The sequence below is a fragment of the Panthera leo genome, chromosome A1 (assembly GCF_018350215.1).
Source record: "Panthera leo isolate Ple1 chromosome A1, P.leo_Ple1_pat1.1, whole genome shotgun sequence".
In the NCBI taxonomy this organism is placed as follows: Eukaryota; Metazoa; Chordata; class Mammalia; order Carnivora; family Felidae; genus Panthera; species Panthera leo.
The window spans coordinates 5,991,484-6,008,988 of NC_056679.1; the positions used below are offsets into that span (position 1 = coordinate 5,991,484).

The 17,505-nt window shown below is 42.9% G+C and overlaps 1 protein-coding gene across 8 annotated transcripts in view; it reads right to left on the minus strand.

The window, feature by feature from the left end:
* RNF6 (ring finger protein 6) overlaps positions 1 to 10,753 on the minus strand; it is a 36,895-nt gene extending 26,142 nt beyond the window's left edge. The window contains exons 1-6 of one of the 8 annotated variants that reach the window (XM_042936609.1): positions 10,080 to 10,200; positions 9,887 to 9,911; positions 9,703 to 9,785; positions 7,389 to 7,599; positions 6,221 to 6,316; positions 507 to 3,350 (exon numbers count right to left, since the gene is read on the minus strand). In XM_042936609.1, coding sequence (XP_042792543.1) covers positions 1,588 to 3,350; positions 6,221 to 6,316; positions 7,389 to 7,581 — 2,052 coding nt within the window. In that variant the 5' untranslated portion in view covers positions 7,582 to 7,599; positions 9,703 to 9,785; positions 9,887 to 9,911; positions 10,080 to 10,200 and the 3' untranslated portion in view covers positions 507 to 1,587. Of the gene's footprint in view, positions 1 to 506; positions 3,351 to 6,220; positions 6,317 to 7,388; positions 7,600 to 9,702; positions 9,867 to 9,886; positions 9,912 to 10,079; positions 10,210 to 10,240; positions 10,326 to 10,457 lie in introns of those variants that run through there. The other 7 variants (XM_042936716.1, XM_042936689.1, XM_042936523.1 and 4 more) reach the window with 7 other exon arrangements.
* Positions 10,754 to 17,505: the final 6,752 nt, after the last annotated feature.

Genomic DNA, 17,505 nt, shown 5'->3' on the forward strand with positions numbered 1-17,505 from the left:
ACTAAATTCACCAAGAGACACCAAAAGTTTGTAAGGTGAAGTAAAATTCCTTAGTCTGGCATTTAAAGCATTCAAACCTCCCAGCCCCATGATTGACCTACATAAACCATTTACTCCAAACGAAGTCATGACTCTTACTAAAAGCTTTCCCTCCAGGTGTTAAATGCACTCCCTGAAAACTCCTGTGTATGCATCTTACCTGATGAATATAGTTACTTAATCAGAAGGAAAAACAATCTTGAGATACACGTAAATCTTCCCGAATCTGGTCCTGAGGAATTTGTTCTTGTGGTTTTCCCCAAGCAGTATCACCACAGGAAAACTGTGTCATATATTCATTTAATTCAGTAACTCATTAAATGTTCTCTTCCTGTGAAGATAGGGACTCTGTCCTCAGCTGAATCCTCAGCACCTGTAACACTGTCTGACACCTTGTAGGTGTGAAATTTTTCTTTTTTTGAAAAATAAATCACAGGGGACCAAGAGAAAAGAAGTTCACATACAGCTTTGTTTTAATATTTATTGGTAGAAATAGATCTTCAATGCATACTTCGTGTTCATATAAATTCCACATTCTCTTAAGGGTTTTTTTGTTTTGTATTATTTGGAGTTTTTGGCCTCCAAGTAAACTTAACACATTATCTATGCATTTGATTCTTCATAGACATTTTTTTTTTTTAGATTTTAAAAGTAAATTTGAGAAACCATGCATATCTGTATACCTTACTTAATATAATCCAAAGAATTGTTTGCACATTCAAACAAGTCACAAAAAGGCCGAACTCAAGTTAAATAATCTATATGTACTAAAATGTCCATGTTCCATTTCTGAGTAAAGAAATACTTGTTCAGTATTACATATTGCTTGCTGTCTAGTAAGATTGTCAGAGACGCTTCAGTAAATTATCTCTATTTTTAAATATCTACTTCCTCCCAGAGATGATCCTGTAAATGTTACACATTGTGCCATATGCAGTAATAGCCCAAAAGCTTAAATAAGAACCAAACTGGTAGTTTTTAGACGGAATATTTTACCCTTAAAATTATATATCTATATATACATATATGGTATGCTGCATATTAAATTTAACATTTCAAGTAACTTAAATATATAGAGCAAACATTCAGCCAAACACTCTCTCATGAAAAGATATTGTCCTTACAATAAAAAGTTAACGAAAGGCTTATTTAGACACCATTGTCTGGACATGGCACTAAGCCTATGGAAGTTGAAAGTCCACATAAAGTCTGCTGTGCTATTAAGAAAAGGAAGATTGATTGTTAACCTACTGAATTGTGCAGATACAAAAGTGCTTAGCATGACGAAATTACCAAAATAAGAACATTTTAAAGATTATTTGGTTCTAGCAATATTGACTATTCTGTACTTGTCGATAATTTAACATTTGCCATTTTAAGTTTCATATAAATTTTCTTTTTAACAAGTTAAAAAAGCACACAAAAAATAGTGCAAACTATAATAATCTGTTCTTTTTCATCCTGGTTAGCTCATCACAAAGGATTCAACAAAAGGGTGCTTAAATACTCAGCTCTACTAAAATGTACTATTTGAACAGACCCAACGCTTCACCCATTGTTTGCTATGCTGGACCCTAGAACAGGCTGCCGACAGATGGGGCAAGTGCAATTCTCTGAGAGCCAGCGGTCAATACAATGAATGTGAAATTCGTGCATGCAAGGTAATTGCCTGAGCTTGTTTCCAGTCACATAGTCACTGATGCAAACACTACAGATTTTGCCTAGGTCACTATCGATACTGCTATGCTCATAGTTCCGGGTGGAAAGATTGTCAATCTGCTCTTTGGTTAAACCACGTATGTGATCCTCGTCATCACCTTCATTTAGTAAAAAGAAGTGAGCAAGGCGAAGGATAGGTAGTGTCCCAGTTTCAACTAAGTTATTTGAATTTCGCGACTGCCGGCCACCTCTGCTATCACTGTTTCGGGCGGGAGGCCGGGGAGTCTCGTTTTCACCACGCATTTCAGAGCTGTCTTCTCGGGCCCGCCTGTTTTGAGAGGAACCTTCACTGTGCTGGCTGATGTCATTAACTGCACCTACGGTGCTCGGATCTGAGTGCCTCTCTGGTAAATGCTGACCATGTCTCGGAACCTCTGACTCAGATTCGGCCTCCATTAAAGAACTCAATTCTCCAAATCCAGTCATGATCTGCCTTAAAATGGACCGAAGAGCCACTGATGACGGTTCCACAAGCTCATTCTCAGAAATCCTCCGCAGAGGAACTGTGATAGTGCTAACATAGGTTTGAACACCTGACCGCTCTAAACGAGAAATAGTTCGGCGAAAGCCCCCACTATTGCTTTCGATAGTGACTGTATTTTCCGCTAGCCCTACCCTAGATCGAGTTCTACTTGCAATACTATCCCGATCTCTGTTTTCTCCAGGACGAATCCTTCTCACTTGGAGGTCCAGCGTGATTGTTGGATGTCGTCGTGTAGCAGTTGAAGATCTGCTAGATTCTTCTCCTTCCTCTACTGTTATTCTTGACACAAGTCTTGAGTTAGAGAATGGAGCATAGGCAGTACCTCTACGTTCCCTATCCTGCTCTAAAAAGACACGCGTTATACCTCTCCTCCTAACAGACCTTCTGACGTTTTGCTGTAAAGGTCTACTTTCTCTCTGTGAGTTACGATAAACAGTGCCACTTTGTCTCTGAATTGGTGAGCGGCTTCGACTACTGAAAGCAGACCGTAATCTTATTGGCTCTAATCTTTGGTTTGTATTCCTCACTGTAACATTAGTTCTAGCCCCATTTTCCCAAACATGTGCTGCTCCAAACCGCTGCCCCTCCCTCTGCCTGAGTTCACTACCACCCAACTGGTTTGCGTGACTACCGAAATCAGCACGCGGAGCTCTCGTTCTAGGAATGCCAACTGCTCCCCCAATGCCATTTCTTAATCTTCCCAATGTTGAGAAAGATCCTTCTGCTGAATTCTGCCCCCTTGAACCGAGCCTAGTCCTTGGGATGTTGGAGCTACTACCACTGTGATTCATGGAGGTTTGGCTTCGCGTTCGCCTAGCCACAGGACTGGCTGACCTCTGTTGCCTATTTGTAGTACGATCCCTGCTAAAATCTGAAAGTGGAATGCCTGTCTGATCTTCGCCATGAATTTCAATTTCTCTATTCTCATGATTTATATGGATTTCCAGACTAAACCGAAACTCTCCACTGTTTGGGTTTGTTCGACTCACAGCTCTCCAAGTTTGGTTCCCATTCTGTCCACTTCGAGTTGCGTTTCCCGTGCGTCGAAACGTGTTCAACCATTCTAGCAGAGAATCTTCGTTTGAACTTTCTCTAGGGACTTCTGAGTCTGGAAAGCAAAGCAAATCAACTTAAGATCAATTCCTAAAATCTATCTTTAGACTTTTATTAAAGCTTACGAGATAAATTTTTTATTAAATTCAATAATATTTAAGAACATCTATGCATTTTAGTGAATGAAAATGGCAAAAAGTTGGAATTTCTAAAAGAAAAGTATATACTATATGCATAGTATAATACATTCTGATGTATTATAAAACTATAAATACTGTTTATGCAAAGCTCTGAAGAAATCCTCATTCTTACTTTCTCTATGCCCATTACTGGCAAAATATTAAGGCAAATGAGGAGGCGCCTGGATGGCTCGGTCAGTTAAGTGCTTGACTCTTGATTTCAGCTTAGGTCATGATCTCACCATTCGTGAGTTCAAGCCCTGTGTCAGGCTCTGTGCTGACAGCACGGAGCCTGCTTGGGATTCTCTGTCTCCCTCTTTCTTGGCCCTTCCACCTGCCTGCATACTCAATCTCTCCCAAAGATAAATAAATATTTAAAAAAACTAAAGCAGATGAGAAATACAGCCAATACTAAAACAGTACATTTAAATTGCTTTAGCCATATGGTAAAATCAGTAAAATATAGTGGCAAAACTTATATATACTTCATTGTGAATGGGATTCTTCTGGTAAAGGGAAGTCAACATTTTACAGCTAGAGGTATTTTCATGACCTCAGGAATTTTATCCTATTTCTCAGGAACTGCCAAAAATGTACACTTTAAGAAATGTGCCTTTCTGAATACATATTAGCACTACATTATGTCTTTATGTGAAGCTGGGAAACTTTAGGCATGCTACCTAAGTTCTCTAGGACTGTACCCTTATTTGTAACTTGGAGATAATAAAAGTATAAATGTCATAGGATTATCATGAGAATAAAATACTGGATATAAAATGATTAGTACAATACCTGGCATATAGGAAGCATTTAATAAAGGTTAGCCATTATGAATATTTTCTGTTCATTTAGAATGTAAGCTCCAGGAAGATGAAGAGTTTTATCTTGTCTTATTTACTGTTAAATCCCCACCTCTACAACAGTATCTGGTACAAATCAGACTCTCTCAATTAATGTTGAATGAATCAATTTAGAAAAAATGAGCCCCTGATAAACTTCCATAACACTGCTACTACGGGAAGCTTAAGTTTTCCATTTTTAACCAGTGGATTATATAAAGGGAAAAAGTCAATGAAAATCATTCTAATGCACATGAACTATACAGACTTTAACCTTTAAGTTTATTCTACACAAAAATGGCCGTTAAATGAGATGGCTTTGATTTCGTTTCAATCTCTTATAAAAATTTCTTGTAAAAACCATTTTTAAATATTAAAGTTAAAGCTATTAATCAACTGCTGGTGTCAATAAAATAAACCACCTTTAGCCATATCTAAAAGATACAAGCTATTTTATATGCGGTAAGTACATTTTCCATTAAAACATAGTAAAAGGACCAGCATTACCAGCTATAGCAATATGGTGTAACTTCCATATCTACATATACAGAAAAAAAAAGGAAATCCAATTTCCATTTTAATTTGGAAAGAGACAGGAGTAAAAGGCAGATAAAAAACATGCTAAAGGCAACTTCCATCTTCAGTTACTAGAACGTATGATGATGGTTGCGTAAAAGAGTTCACTAATAATCTAATGAAACCTGTCCTGCCCTACTCCTTTTACAAATGCACTGTAATGGTCACGTGAACAGCCTGGCCATTGGGTGCAGCCATGTGACTAAGTTCTCATCAGAGGAATAGGAGTGAAAGTGATAGATCTCACTTTCGGACTGGTGCCTGGACCTCTTTCTGGAACCTAGACCTGCCAGCTAGAACCTAGAGGTGGTTGTGACTTAGCTGGATCATGTACACAATATCCTGGAGCAGCAACGTCTAATGAAACTTTTAATATGCAAATATGAAAATATGCAGCAGTGGAAATTTCTACGTCTGTCCTGTCCAATACAGAAGTCACTAACCATATGTGACTACCGAGCACTTCAATGTGGCTAACAGGAGTGAAAAGCTGAATTTTAAATGTTATTTAATTTTACTTAAGTTTAAATGGTCACATAGGACTAATAGCTCCTGTACTGGATGGTACAGTGATAGAACTACTCTGCTGGCTGGGTTCCAAGAGGATTCATGGAGTAAAGCTTGCCTATCTCCCCTGGACTGTTAACAGGAAAAGAAACTTGTATCTCACTGAGCCGTTGCATTTTTGAGTTTTTAATCGTCTTTGCTCTAATACAATAGTCTTAATATGTGAAATGACTTAAAAAAAAAAAAAAAGTGAAACTACCAATAATGAATACCTCTGGGGAAGGAAGTAGAACTGGTAAGAGGTACATTGAGTTGGCTTTACTTTTAATTCTATACACTTCTGTTTAGTTTGAAATTTTTTTCACTTTATTTTTTATAAGAACTTTTTATGACATAGTGTTTGTTCGGTAACATGACAAACACAAAAATAATAAAACTAACAATAAAGACATGTTTTCTCAATCTTTCTGTATTGCTCTGTAGAAAATTTTAGAAGCGAAGTTTAGTTACATTACTTTAAAAGAAGTAGTGTGTGCATTCTAAGATTAAAAAGAATTATGCTGGTAATTAACTTCATTGTACACTATCTCACATACATGAGCTCCCCAAGGGCAATCCGTGTGTGTAAAGGGTCTTTGTATTCAACCCCTGTCCTATACTGCCTAACTAGGGTGCTTTGCACATGATGGGTAAATACTATCTGAATGAGTACCACATTGAAACTGGAAAACATTAAAAACAAAAGTACTGTCCAAGATCCAGTAAGTTCATGTCTGCCACTGCTCTAATTAAACTTGTTCCTAATGGAAAGGAGTCCACAGTACCTCTGGTATCTGTCCCACTTCTCAAGTCAGGCTGAGATGCTCTTTGTTCCTTGACTCCATCCAATCGCTGCTGTAGTTCTTCTGATGTTATTTCTCCTAAAAACAATAAAAAATTGCTCAGTGAAACTAAATACCTTAAATGATTGTTTTAGGAGAGCTCGTGAAGGGTAAGACTAATAATCTTTAGCGATCTGCAGAAGACATTCTATTATTTTCATGGTCTGTTACATTGATAGACAGTTAAAAATATTTAATTGATGCAAGTATACATCATTTTGGTTGTGTTTTATTAAAATAAAAATAGGGTTTAATTTGAATACTCTTTTAAAAATCCTCTCAGTTGATACACTTAGGAATCTAGAAACCCTAATTCGTAGATTTGTATTAGAGTTAAAAGAAATTTAAAAGGAAGTATTTCTAGGAAAAACTCTGAATCTTTATCTGCTTGAATGTTACCTCAACAGGTCATTATATCAGTCATCAATATACAGTGCACAAATATGCAATATACAAATATATCGTGTGCAAACATACAAGTTTCAATTAGTTCATTTCTGAAATAAATTTGTAAAAAACTTATGGAACACACTAGACTTTTGAAGCATTATTAATTCAGCTAAGTAAATAAATAAATTATAACACCTCAAATTAGTTTTTTTTTTTTTTTAATGTTCATTTATTTTTGAGAGAGAGACAGAGACCAAGCGGGGGAGGGGCAGAGAGAGAGGGAGACACAGAATCGGAAGCAGGCTCCAGGCTCTGAGTTGTCAGCACAGAGCCCGACACGGGGCTCGAACTCACAGACCACGAGATTGTTACCTGAGCCAAAGTTGGACACTCAACCAACTGTGCTACCCAGGCGCCCCAGAACTGGGTTTTAAAAAATATCTAATTTACAACTATTACTTAAAAGAGAAACAGGGCCGTATATGTAAAAAATTGACACTATTATGTACATTTGTGAGCTCCATGTCTAAGATTCATACTTATCAAAAAGAGAAGTAAGCCAGTGATTTTCTATTTTGTCCTATTACAAGGGTCTTAAATTCACAAAAATAGTGCCTTATATTTTGGGAGAGGGAAGAAGGGGGGGAAAAAACCCTCCTTATTTTGAAACTCCTCCTTACTATAATAAAAAAAGGTGTCTCCTCTTTTACCCATATCTTACCAGGGGTGCCTAGAAGATTGTGGTCTCTCATTAGCCTGTAATCTTCATCATTGAGTTCGTTAATAAACTGATAATAGGCTTCTTCTCTGTGGAGGCGCTCTTGCTGCCATCTTCTCTCACTTTCACGACGATCATGGGCTCGAGATGAGGCTTCTTCACTACCATCGTCCGATCTCGATCTAGACGGATTCATACTGAGATTCCTGGCTTTCTGTTCAAACAAGATGTACAAGATCCAGGCTGTTAGTCATGGACCACACAGAGCTTCGTGTTTTTGACTTACGGTCTCTTTACTTTCAGTTTAAATTTCGTCCTCTGCTCATATATTCCATATGCCAAATCTTGCAGTGAAGAACTCACACATGAAACGAAAAGCAGCTTCTAGGAGACAGAACACAACTGGACCTACTTCTTTGCTTAAAGCCACTACTTAAAGCAGACTGGATTTGGTTTTACCACGCATTTCTCATAGCTGAATACCAAAGTGCTCCTCTCATTTCTCTGCCTCCTTCACTCTCTGATAAAGTTGATCTAAAACCCTCACTGACAGTTCGAATATCTGGGTACTTCATGTTAGCATACAAAATACAAGCTGAATTATGCACTTTATGCATGATTTTAAATTGTTTTTTACTTCATAAGCACAGAGCTATTGGGAGGCTATCGTCTACCTTTATTTCCAGCAAAGGTATTCTCCCCCAAATAAAACTCACATATGTAATATTACCCTCCGTTGCACTTTCTTAGGTAAAAATAATTTGGCCTACTGTATCTACTGAACAGACTTGGCAGCTGGTCTCTTAAACCTAACGGGAAATGCCACACACTTGCTCGGAGGACTGTGAATGTGTATAAGGGCACCCTGTGCCTCCCCCATAGCAAACCTCATCCTCAGGCCTGGTTAGTCCCAGAGGTTTCTGAGTGCCCGTGAAACTTCCTGACCTTGCCTAGGCAAACCCTATTTTTTTTTTTTTTTTATTATACTCAAGTGTCATTCCTTAGAGGCTTACTTTTGCACAGAAAAGAAACCAGTGAGGAAAACTACTTGTTTCACAAATATCTTAGAATTTCTTACACGCATCTATTTAGCAAGTCAACGGCTCTCACCTGGGAAGGCACATCAAACTCACTTGAGGAAATTCTTAAAAATAAAGATGCCCTAGGGGCGCCTGGGTGGCTCAGTCGGTTAAGCGACCGCGACCGACTTCAACTCAGGTCATGACCTCATGGTCCGGGAGTTCGAGCCCCGCGTCGGGCTCTGTGCTAACAGCTCAGAGCCTGGAGCCTGTTTCAATTCTGTGTCTCCCTCTCTCTGACCCTCCCCGGTTCATGCTCTGTCTCTCTCTGTGTCAAAAATAAATAAACGTTAAAAAAAAATAAAAATTAAAATTAAAAAAAAAAATAAAGATGCCCTAGATCTCATCTCGAAGCCCAGATCAGAAGTTTCCAAGGTAGGGCCCAGGTCTACCTTTAAAAGCTAATTTGGGCGTGCTGTGGAAGGAAAGAAACTATTCCTTGACAATTTCTAGATGTCAAAAAAGGGTGTGTGTGATTACAGCACATGACATAATGGAGGCTGGAGGATCAAATAACTAGGTGACCAGAGAAGCAACGGCCGCGCCTCTGACTCAGTGTTTAATAAGCAAACTACTTTAAATACAAAGTAAATTAGTCTACAAGTCTGAACTACGTGTGAGTAAGCAATCCAGTTTCATGTACATGCTAACATTAAGTTCCAAATTTGGGGATTTTATTACAGTGACTGTTATGTCCTTTTTTAAAGGAAAGATTGAATGACACTACCCAATCAAAAGCAAATTAACGTTACTAAAAACCCAAGGTTTGTTTCCATTTTCAGAATAATCAGGACAAGGCCATCATTAGCAAAGAGCACGTGCGCTAGGGAGAGCAGTAATAAAATTTTTGTACTAAACATTTAAAAAATTTGAAACCCATCATAAAAACCAAGCTACCCTGATAATCACTCAAAACTTTAAGAGCTTCTCGGGGCGCCTGGGTGGCGCAGTCGGTTAAGTGTCCGACTTCAGCCAGGTCACGATCTCGCGGTCCGTGAGTTCGAGCCCCGCGTCGGGCTCGGGCTGACGGCTCGGGCTGACGGCTCGGAGCCTGGAGCCTGTTTCCGATTCTGTGTCTCCCTCTCTCTCTGCCCCTCCCCCGTTCATGCTCTGTCTCTCTCTCTGTCCCAAAAATAAATAAAAAACGTTGAAAAAAAACCCAAAAAACAAAACTTTAAGAGCTTCTTCTCGCAGGTAATTTTCTTGTACGATTAACCGCAACTAAACAAAGCGAATACCTTATTTTCCTTTCAACATGCTTTCAATGCACGCAGTGCTGTCCATCTTTCCATTGCTTGTGCTTTTTTGGAGCGCTGCCCATCTGGAGCAATAGGAGAGAACTGAATCGTTCAATAAATGGTCTCTTTGAAGGACGGGAATGGCTAACAAAGTCAAAGCTCTGCTGCAAAGTCAAAGCAAAACCTTCAGTGGACCCTTAGACGCTCGCCTAGAAAACCAGATCCCCCAAACAATTAGGTCATTAAAACCCCCCGCTAGGCCCTTGTCTCTCCCGCAACAGAAACTAGGCCTTCCCTCCTACACGGCCACAGCTCCTGGGATCACAACTCCCCTCTCAAAGGCCTTCCTTCCCACCCTGCTCCCATTCAGATGTTACCAGGGTCAGGTGTCTTCAGTTTACTTCTGAGCCTTCACTTTCTTGCCACCCCCCGCCCTCCGTCCCGCTACTGGTTCTTTTCCTGGCCGTTGCGACGCAAGCTCGCGCCGGGGTACGGTTCGCAGTACAGTAAACAAACTGGGCTCAGGGGCCCAACCAACCTCTTCCCCACGGAGCCTCAAGGAACGCTTCCCTTAGCGACCTGGATTCCCACAGGGAGGCAGGTGACAGACGTTGCATCTGAGCCAATCACCAGTTAGGGGCGGGCATTGAGAGAGCAGTTAACCAATCGGAGGAGAGACGGGGGCCAAGGGGGGCTTGCTTTCCTGAGCGTCTCCCGGAAGTAGTGGCCGACCCGGAGCCTTTCCCCGAGCTCACCTCGCCAGAAGCTGGGCAGTCCTCCTGCCCTGAGGAAAGTTCGCGGCGGGCGGCGCTCCTCTCGGGTCCTGGAAGGTTGTGACCGACGGGCGTGGGCGAGAGGGGCTTGTCTCCGGAGGCCGCTGCGCCCTCTAATCGTCTACTGAAGGGAGAAGTCGGAAGCCCGTGCAGCAGCTCGGGGTCGTCCAGATGACGGGGAGGCTCTAGAGGAGGGACACAGGCCCTGGCCCTTCTTTCCCCGCTGCCAGGTCCCTCCTCGGACACGCGCAGACGCTGCCCCGCCGGCTGGACGCTCGCTGGTGCGACTGGAAATTGTGTCCGGCGGGATCTAGGATGCTAGCGTTCCGCGCGTTCCGCCCCGTCAGGGCTCGCGGCCGGGACTGGTTGTCCCAGGGCCTCCTTCTAGAGTCCAAGTACTGGGCCGCTCAGCGCTCCTGCAGCCTTATAGTCCCAGGGACACATCCTGATTTCCACCCTTGGGAAGTAGTAGCACCTACTCTGCGCCCTGTTGTGGCTCGTTTAAGGAGCCTGGCTACAGATTGCAACCCAGCAGTCTGTTCTTGTCCCTTTACTGCCCCGGTAGCACGTAACTCATCAGCCAGGCTCTTCTCTTTATTGCTCACTGGCACCTGGAAACTACCAACCCCGATCATTCTAAAGTGCTTTTATCTGTGTTTCTTCACTTTCCTGCCAGGAATGCACTTGGAAACTCCCTGCATTCATGTCTCTAGCTTTAATGCTGAGATGTGACACTTACCCAAACTCACTTCACCGTTAATTAAGCCCTTGACTGGGACTCTGCCCAGCCTGGTGTAGGCTCCTTTCCTGACCTCCCTACCATCCAGAAGCCTTAACCATTGCACAGTGCTCACACTGCTATTATTCTTCATTCGTTTGTTCATTAACTCATTCATTCATTCCTGCCTTAACTTTTTCGAAAGTTTATTTAAAAAATATTTTTTTTAATGTTTATTTTTGAGACAGAGACAGACAGAACATGAACGGGGGAGGGACAGAGAGAGAGGGAGACACAGAATCGGAAGCAGGCTCCAGGCTCTGAGCCGGCAGCCCAGAGCCCGACGCGGGGCTCGAACTCTGGGACTTTGAGATGGTGACCTGAGCTGAAGTCGGACGCTTAACCGACTGAGGCACCCAGGCACCCTGAAAGTTTATTTATTTTGAGAGAGCGCACGTGTGCACAAGGGAGGGGCAGAGAGGGAGAGAGAGAATCCCAAGCAGGCTCTGCGCTGTCAGCGCAGAGCCTGCCTCCGGACTCGATCTTGAGAATGGTGAGATCATGACCTGAGCCAAAATCGAGGGTCAGATGCTCAACAGACTGACCCACCCAGGTGCCCCTTGCTTTAACTTTTGAGGAGCTAGCCTATCCCTACCATTAGGCTTAGTGCCTGTGAAGAAGATGTATAGTCTTAAGCATGGGTGAGTTATTGCTTTAGTAGGGGTAAATGGGCCAAGTCAAGAAAAAAATCATATTGTTACAGATACTAAAATGGAAATACATCAACAGCGACGTCTACCAGGCCCTTTGGGATATGTCTGCTGCATACCTCTATAGACTGATCTCTTCTTGGCATCCCAGAACTACTTGAAGTTCCTCAACAATCCTCTGGGAACTCCTAAGCAACACCCAAACCCACTTTTACCTAATTTCCTTTCCCAAGACCCAGATCATATCTCATCCTCAAGGCACTTTTTCTGAGACCTCTGAAGTAACACCCTCACTCCAGCATCCAGCCCAGTGTTCACACATAAAACTAGACACATGTCCCTTTGGGGGCTCCCGTAGCTCCCTCTGTATAACTCTACCTTAGCTTGTATTCATTTACTTAACAAATACTGGGTGCCATTGTGTATTAGGTGCTAGTGATAACATCAGGGAATAAGACAAGCAAGGTCCTCGCCCTCCTTGTCAGTGAAAAAGCCGCTGAGAAAATGTGATTATTTTCTGTTAAATTATAGGTCTCCTCCATCTAAGAGTCTAAAATCCTTAAATTTGAACAAATGGTTTTATTCACTTTTATATCCCAGAATTTAGTGTAGCCCCTGACACGCTGTCCTTCGCTTACTGCATGGATGAGCAGAGAAAAATGCGAACTTTCTGCAAACAGGATTACTGCATGTTAGTACAATGACCTCAGAAATTGTGAGTTCAAGTTGAAGAAAGCCACATGTAAGACATCCACAATTTAAGCAGAAGTCATTTTAAGTATCTGTATGAGTTTTAAAGAGTACTAATCCATCAAGTGCAAATACCTTCAAATGTTAAACTGGAAACACACACATATGTGTGTGTGCATGTGTGTGTGTGTATATATATATACACATATGTGTGTGTGTATGTGTGTGTATATATATATATATATATATATATATATATATATATATGACCTAAGAGTCAAAAAATGTAAAATCCTATCAAGTGCTTTAGCTGGTGGAAAGCTGCAGATTTTTGTGACCAAATGGGTAGTATATGTAACTTGAATCCAATACCTCACTTCAGTTTTTGTAGCCCAAGACAAAGTAACTCTAAAGGGAGACGCAATATGGTAATTGGGACAGAGAGATAAATCATTCTGGACACCTGCGTTCCAAGCCTCATACCCTGCCCAAATCTCTGGTCTAATGAATCTCTGTTTACCGGAATGGTACCTAGCCTCTTAGTGTGTATGCATCTTTTAAGTTCAGGACTTTTTACAATTAAGAATAAAAAGGTATTAAGAGAATTTAAACCATGACATTAAAAAGATCCTCTGTATATTTGGTGTCTTGAGTACTTACAATGGCAACCTTAATTAAAATTTAAAATGCAAAACTGAGTAGTTGAGTTAGACATCTAAGTTTCAGCTGAAATCTTGCTGAGTTTGTGGACAGCATTGGAACAGCTACGAGAAATCCAGATTCATCATACTCATTTTTATGATTAACTTTAAAAATTACTACTTAAGGATTCAGGAAGGCATTAAATGCAACAGTTGAAATACTTATGGAAGGAGCAGCTCTTACAGAACTAACCAAAGAGGAAAGCTGCCAATTTCAAGGTTGCTTCTGGAAGTCCTGAGTCAAGAAGGTACTGCAGCAGTTGCTACAGTACAGTGATCTGGAAGCCAACAGCCGAAAGCCTCTGTCACCACCACCATCGGTTACCTCTTAACATCAGCAAAGCCAGTAACCGGGTGCTGAATCACTACCGCAGAAGATCCTCCCCTCTCTACAACCCCTTCACCATCAAGAGAAACAGCCCAAGGGGGGTAGAAATACGGCCTCGGCTTTGGCTCAGTTTTCCACATCTTGGTGAATACATTTGAACTGGCAGAATGTAATTTGCATTAGAACTGTAGTCACAGGGAAGTCTGGGTAATGTCACTTTTAGCGTTCCAGCCTTTATGCAAGATGGTACATTAGCAGAAGGAAAGAATGGAGATTGAGGAAGGAAATCCAAAGCATCCAAAACTAGTCTCAACCTATCCAGTTAGGCCGGAGACTGTCTTGGGTCATGCCCCCTAGAAATAGAGTCTGAGACAAGAATTCCTGTTCAGGTGATGTATTAGGGAAGTACTCTCTGGAGAAGGGAAGTGAAGGAAGCAGGATTGGCCAGGAGGATAAAGAAATAAGAATGAACCTCAGCCAATCCCAAAAATTCACCAGCAGGTGTTGTCCAAGAAGGCCAACCTTTTTGTACCTCCATGCCATTGGATGAGGTCTGCAGGGGCAGGAGAACCGTTCTCTGGGGAAGGTGGCATCGTGAATTGTCATCCAACAGAGCAGCTGAAATATAGACGCACTAGCCTATGAAGTGGATTTGGGCAGAGCCCAAAGAGAATTCACTGTAGTCGGCCCTTTGCAATGCTTAGATCACTAACTTTTCACATTAAGTTACTCCATCCAAGCACGATTTTCCCAGACTTCTTATTTGTCACAATTTCTGGGAAATGTTATAAGAGGAGAGTAATAGGACAAACTAGTCTCCACTGCTGCCGCTGGTCTCAACGCCATAACTGATACTCCTTATCTCCACGTCCAACACCCTTTCTAGGTTCCCCTCCACCCCAGCTATCACTTCTGCTAGAATAGGTGGTTTGACTGATAGACTGACCCAGGCACTGTACCCTAGGAGGTTTAATACCCTGGTTATTATGCTGTGGTTGCTGTACTTACCTGTTTATAGTTACAGCCAGACATGGGAATACCAAGAAACACCCCAGTGGACTACCTGAGGCCAAGCACACTCTTCTCTGTCTCCATTATGTAGCGGCAGCCCCAATTCCTGCTGATTTGTCAGTCTTATGGCATTAGGAACCCAGAGTGACCAGAGAAGAAACATTGCTCTAAGTTTAGTGGGGCTCTTACAGTGTCCTCTGAAGGAAGCATCCCACGTCTGAGTATCAGGCTCTCTAGGCTAGCAGGGTCTCAAGTCACAGAGACAGGAAACACAAAGTCTCCAAATGGATCACTGGGAGCGATGGTGAGCAGGCCACTCCTAGTTTTATCCCTTGGTCTCTGGACCCATGTATTCTACCTACTAGGGACCCTTGACCCATGTTATGGCCATTGATTGAAGAAGTGTATTGCATCCTGAAGAATACCGATCCAACTCACGAGGTGTCGTTTCCAACCTGGAGCCTCAGCTATGCCTTCAACAGGCCATTGCTCCAGTCCATCAAGCCGACAGCTTCCAGCGGTGTGGTGTGTGGTATGTGTTACAACCAGGGGAGCCTCTGGTCAAGTGCCCGCCACCACACCATCTTGCTGTAAAGTGCGCCCCTTGGTCAGCGGCAGCATTTTGTGACGTCCTGTGTCAGAATATCAGACCTCCATCTGAGGCAGTATTCTGTCAGATTCCACGTCAGAGTCCTTGGATACTGTGCTGGATGAAGTGCTGTGGGCACGAAAAGCAGACCCACCCTTAGAACACACGTCAAACCTAGTCAGGATGAAATGTCACTGTTTCCATGTCGGAAGGGCTCAGTGCAATCAACTTGCCACCCAGCGGCTGTGTGGCCTTCTTAGAAGCTCAGTACTGGTCTCTGCTGCTGACAGGTCAGACATTTAGTGGTGGACTAACTATGTTGGCTTTGGAGAGAGAGTCCGAGTTGTTTGACCCATTCGTCCCTCCATCTCTGCCACCATGGCTTCTCCATCCACCGGCCTGCTGTGTCAGAACTCGGGTGACCCCTGATGTAGGCTGACCAACATCTGCTGGCCTACTCATCCTGCTTGAGTCAGCACCTCTTCTGCAGTGGACACTGTCTAATGGGCATTATTTGCCATAAAAACCCTCACACTCTGTGCTCTCCCGTGGATCCAGCCATCTGTCTCCTCTCCAGCCTTCCCCAATCTTTTTTCTTCCAGCCCCTGACCAATAAGCTAAGCTAACCTCTGTCACTGTAGAGTACCCCCTTACCCTGGCCACCTCTGTCTCCGAAGTCGATGACTGAATGCACTGCCTGAAACTCTGCCAACCGGGAAGATTTCCTTCTACCACTCTCTTTCAGAGCCGCCTCTGAGTGGGGCTAAATCACAGCAGCAGATATTTGCAGCTTGTATCCGGACCCAGGTGACCCATCCACGAACCAAGCTTGGGTTTTTCCTTCTGTGTCAAATGGTCACAGGGGCCCCCTCGAGGCCATGACTATGTGTGGAGGGAGAAGCATTGGTTCAGCGGTGGTAGGTGACATGGGGATCTCAGCTACCTGTTATGCAGCTCACTACCTAATCCCAGATGCGTGAAATGGCTTACAGCCCACTGCCACTGCAACCCCTGATCTGCTGACACAGTAAATCCGGCAGAACCCAACTTACGATCACTTGGTGTCTCATTTTAGATGCTTAGTTTCTACGAGGGCCCACTAGCATGACAGGAGCTGTTTTTCAAATGCTGAATAATTCTGGGCTGCAGATGGCATGGCCTTGCTCCAGAGCCCTGGGGTCTGTGCTATGACTCGCCTATTGGGGCTTTCCAGAAGCACTAAGTGGCATTTTTCTCTACAACAGATACCTCTAGTACCATGGGATCTGCTGGCTCAAATGGCCCCAGTAGCAAGGCTGCTTGTGCCATGGGATGCTTCCTGAAAGGTAGCAACCTTCCAAGTCACTTGATAAATATATCCCCAAGTGCAGTGAATGTGCAAACCTACCGAGGCCTCTGAGCATTCTGCTGTTTTCTTCGCGGTGGAGATGCACAGTCCAATAACTTGCCCTGTGCTTCAGAGATGCTCCAGCATGCCTAGATCCCTGGACCCCCAAAACCTTCACTGATGGGGCAGGCCCCTGACCCTTTGTAGGCCTTATCTCCCACCTTCTGGAGCAAACGTATATTACCAAGACCCTCAGAGTCCTTGCCGCTTCTTGCTTCTAAGTTCCAAATAACACAGTATCATCGATGTAGCAGCCCAACATAATGTTCTGCTGGATGGACAGGTTGTCCGGGTCCCTTTGGACTATATTATGACAGAGAGAAGGATAATTAACATGTTCCTGGGGCAAGGGTATACCATATTCATGCCATGTGGATGCATACCGCTTCTGATCCTTCTTCCCGGTGAAAAACAGGAAAGAACACCCCTGCAGATTGATAACTGCATACATGTACCAAGGACGTATTAATATACTCTAGTAAAGATACAAAATCTGGCAAATCAGCTGCAATGGGGCCAACAATTGGTTAAGTTTGTGGTGTTCCACTGTCGTATGTCCTCATCTATCAAGCTTCTGCAAAGGTCAGACTGGCAAGTTAAATAAAGCTATGACAAGGAACACCATGCCTTCATTTTCAAAATCCTTGTGGGTGGTATGAATCTCTCCCATCCCCCCTGGCCTGCAATACAGCTTTTTAATTTACTATCTTGGTAAAAGAGAGGTGGTTTTAGGGACTGCTCCTTGGAGTTTCTTACTATAGTAGCTCAAGGAACCAATGTGAGGATTCTGCCAACAGCTAAGCATTCCAATTCTGATGATACATTTGGGAAGCAGAGAAATAACTGAGGCCATGGACTCAGCGGACCCAGTTTGAGATGGGCATGAGTCAGAGCTC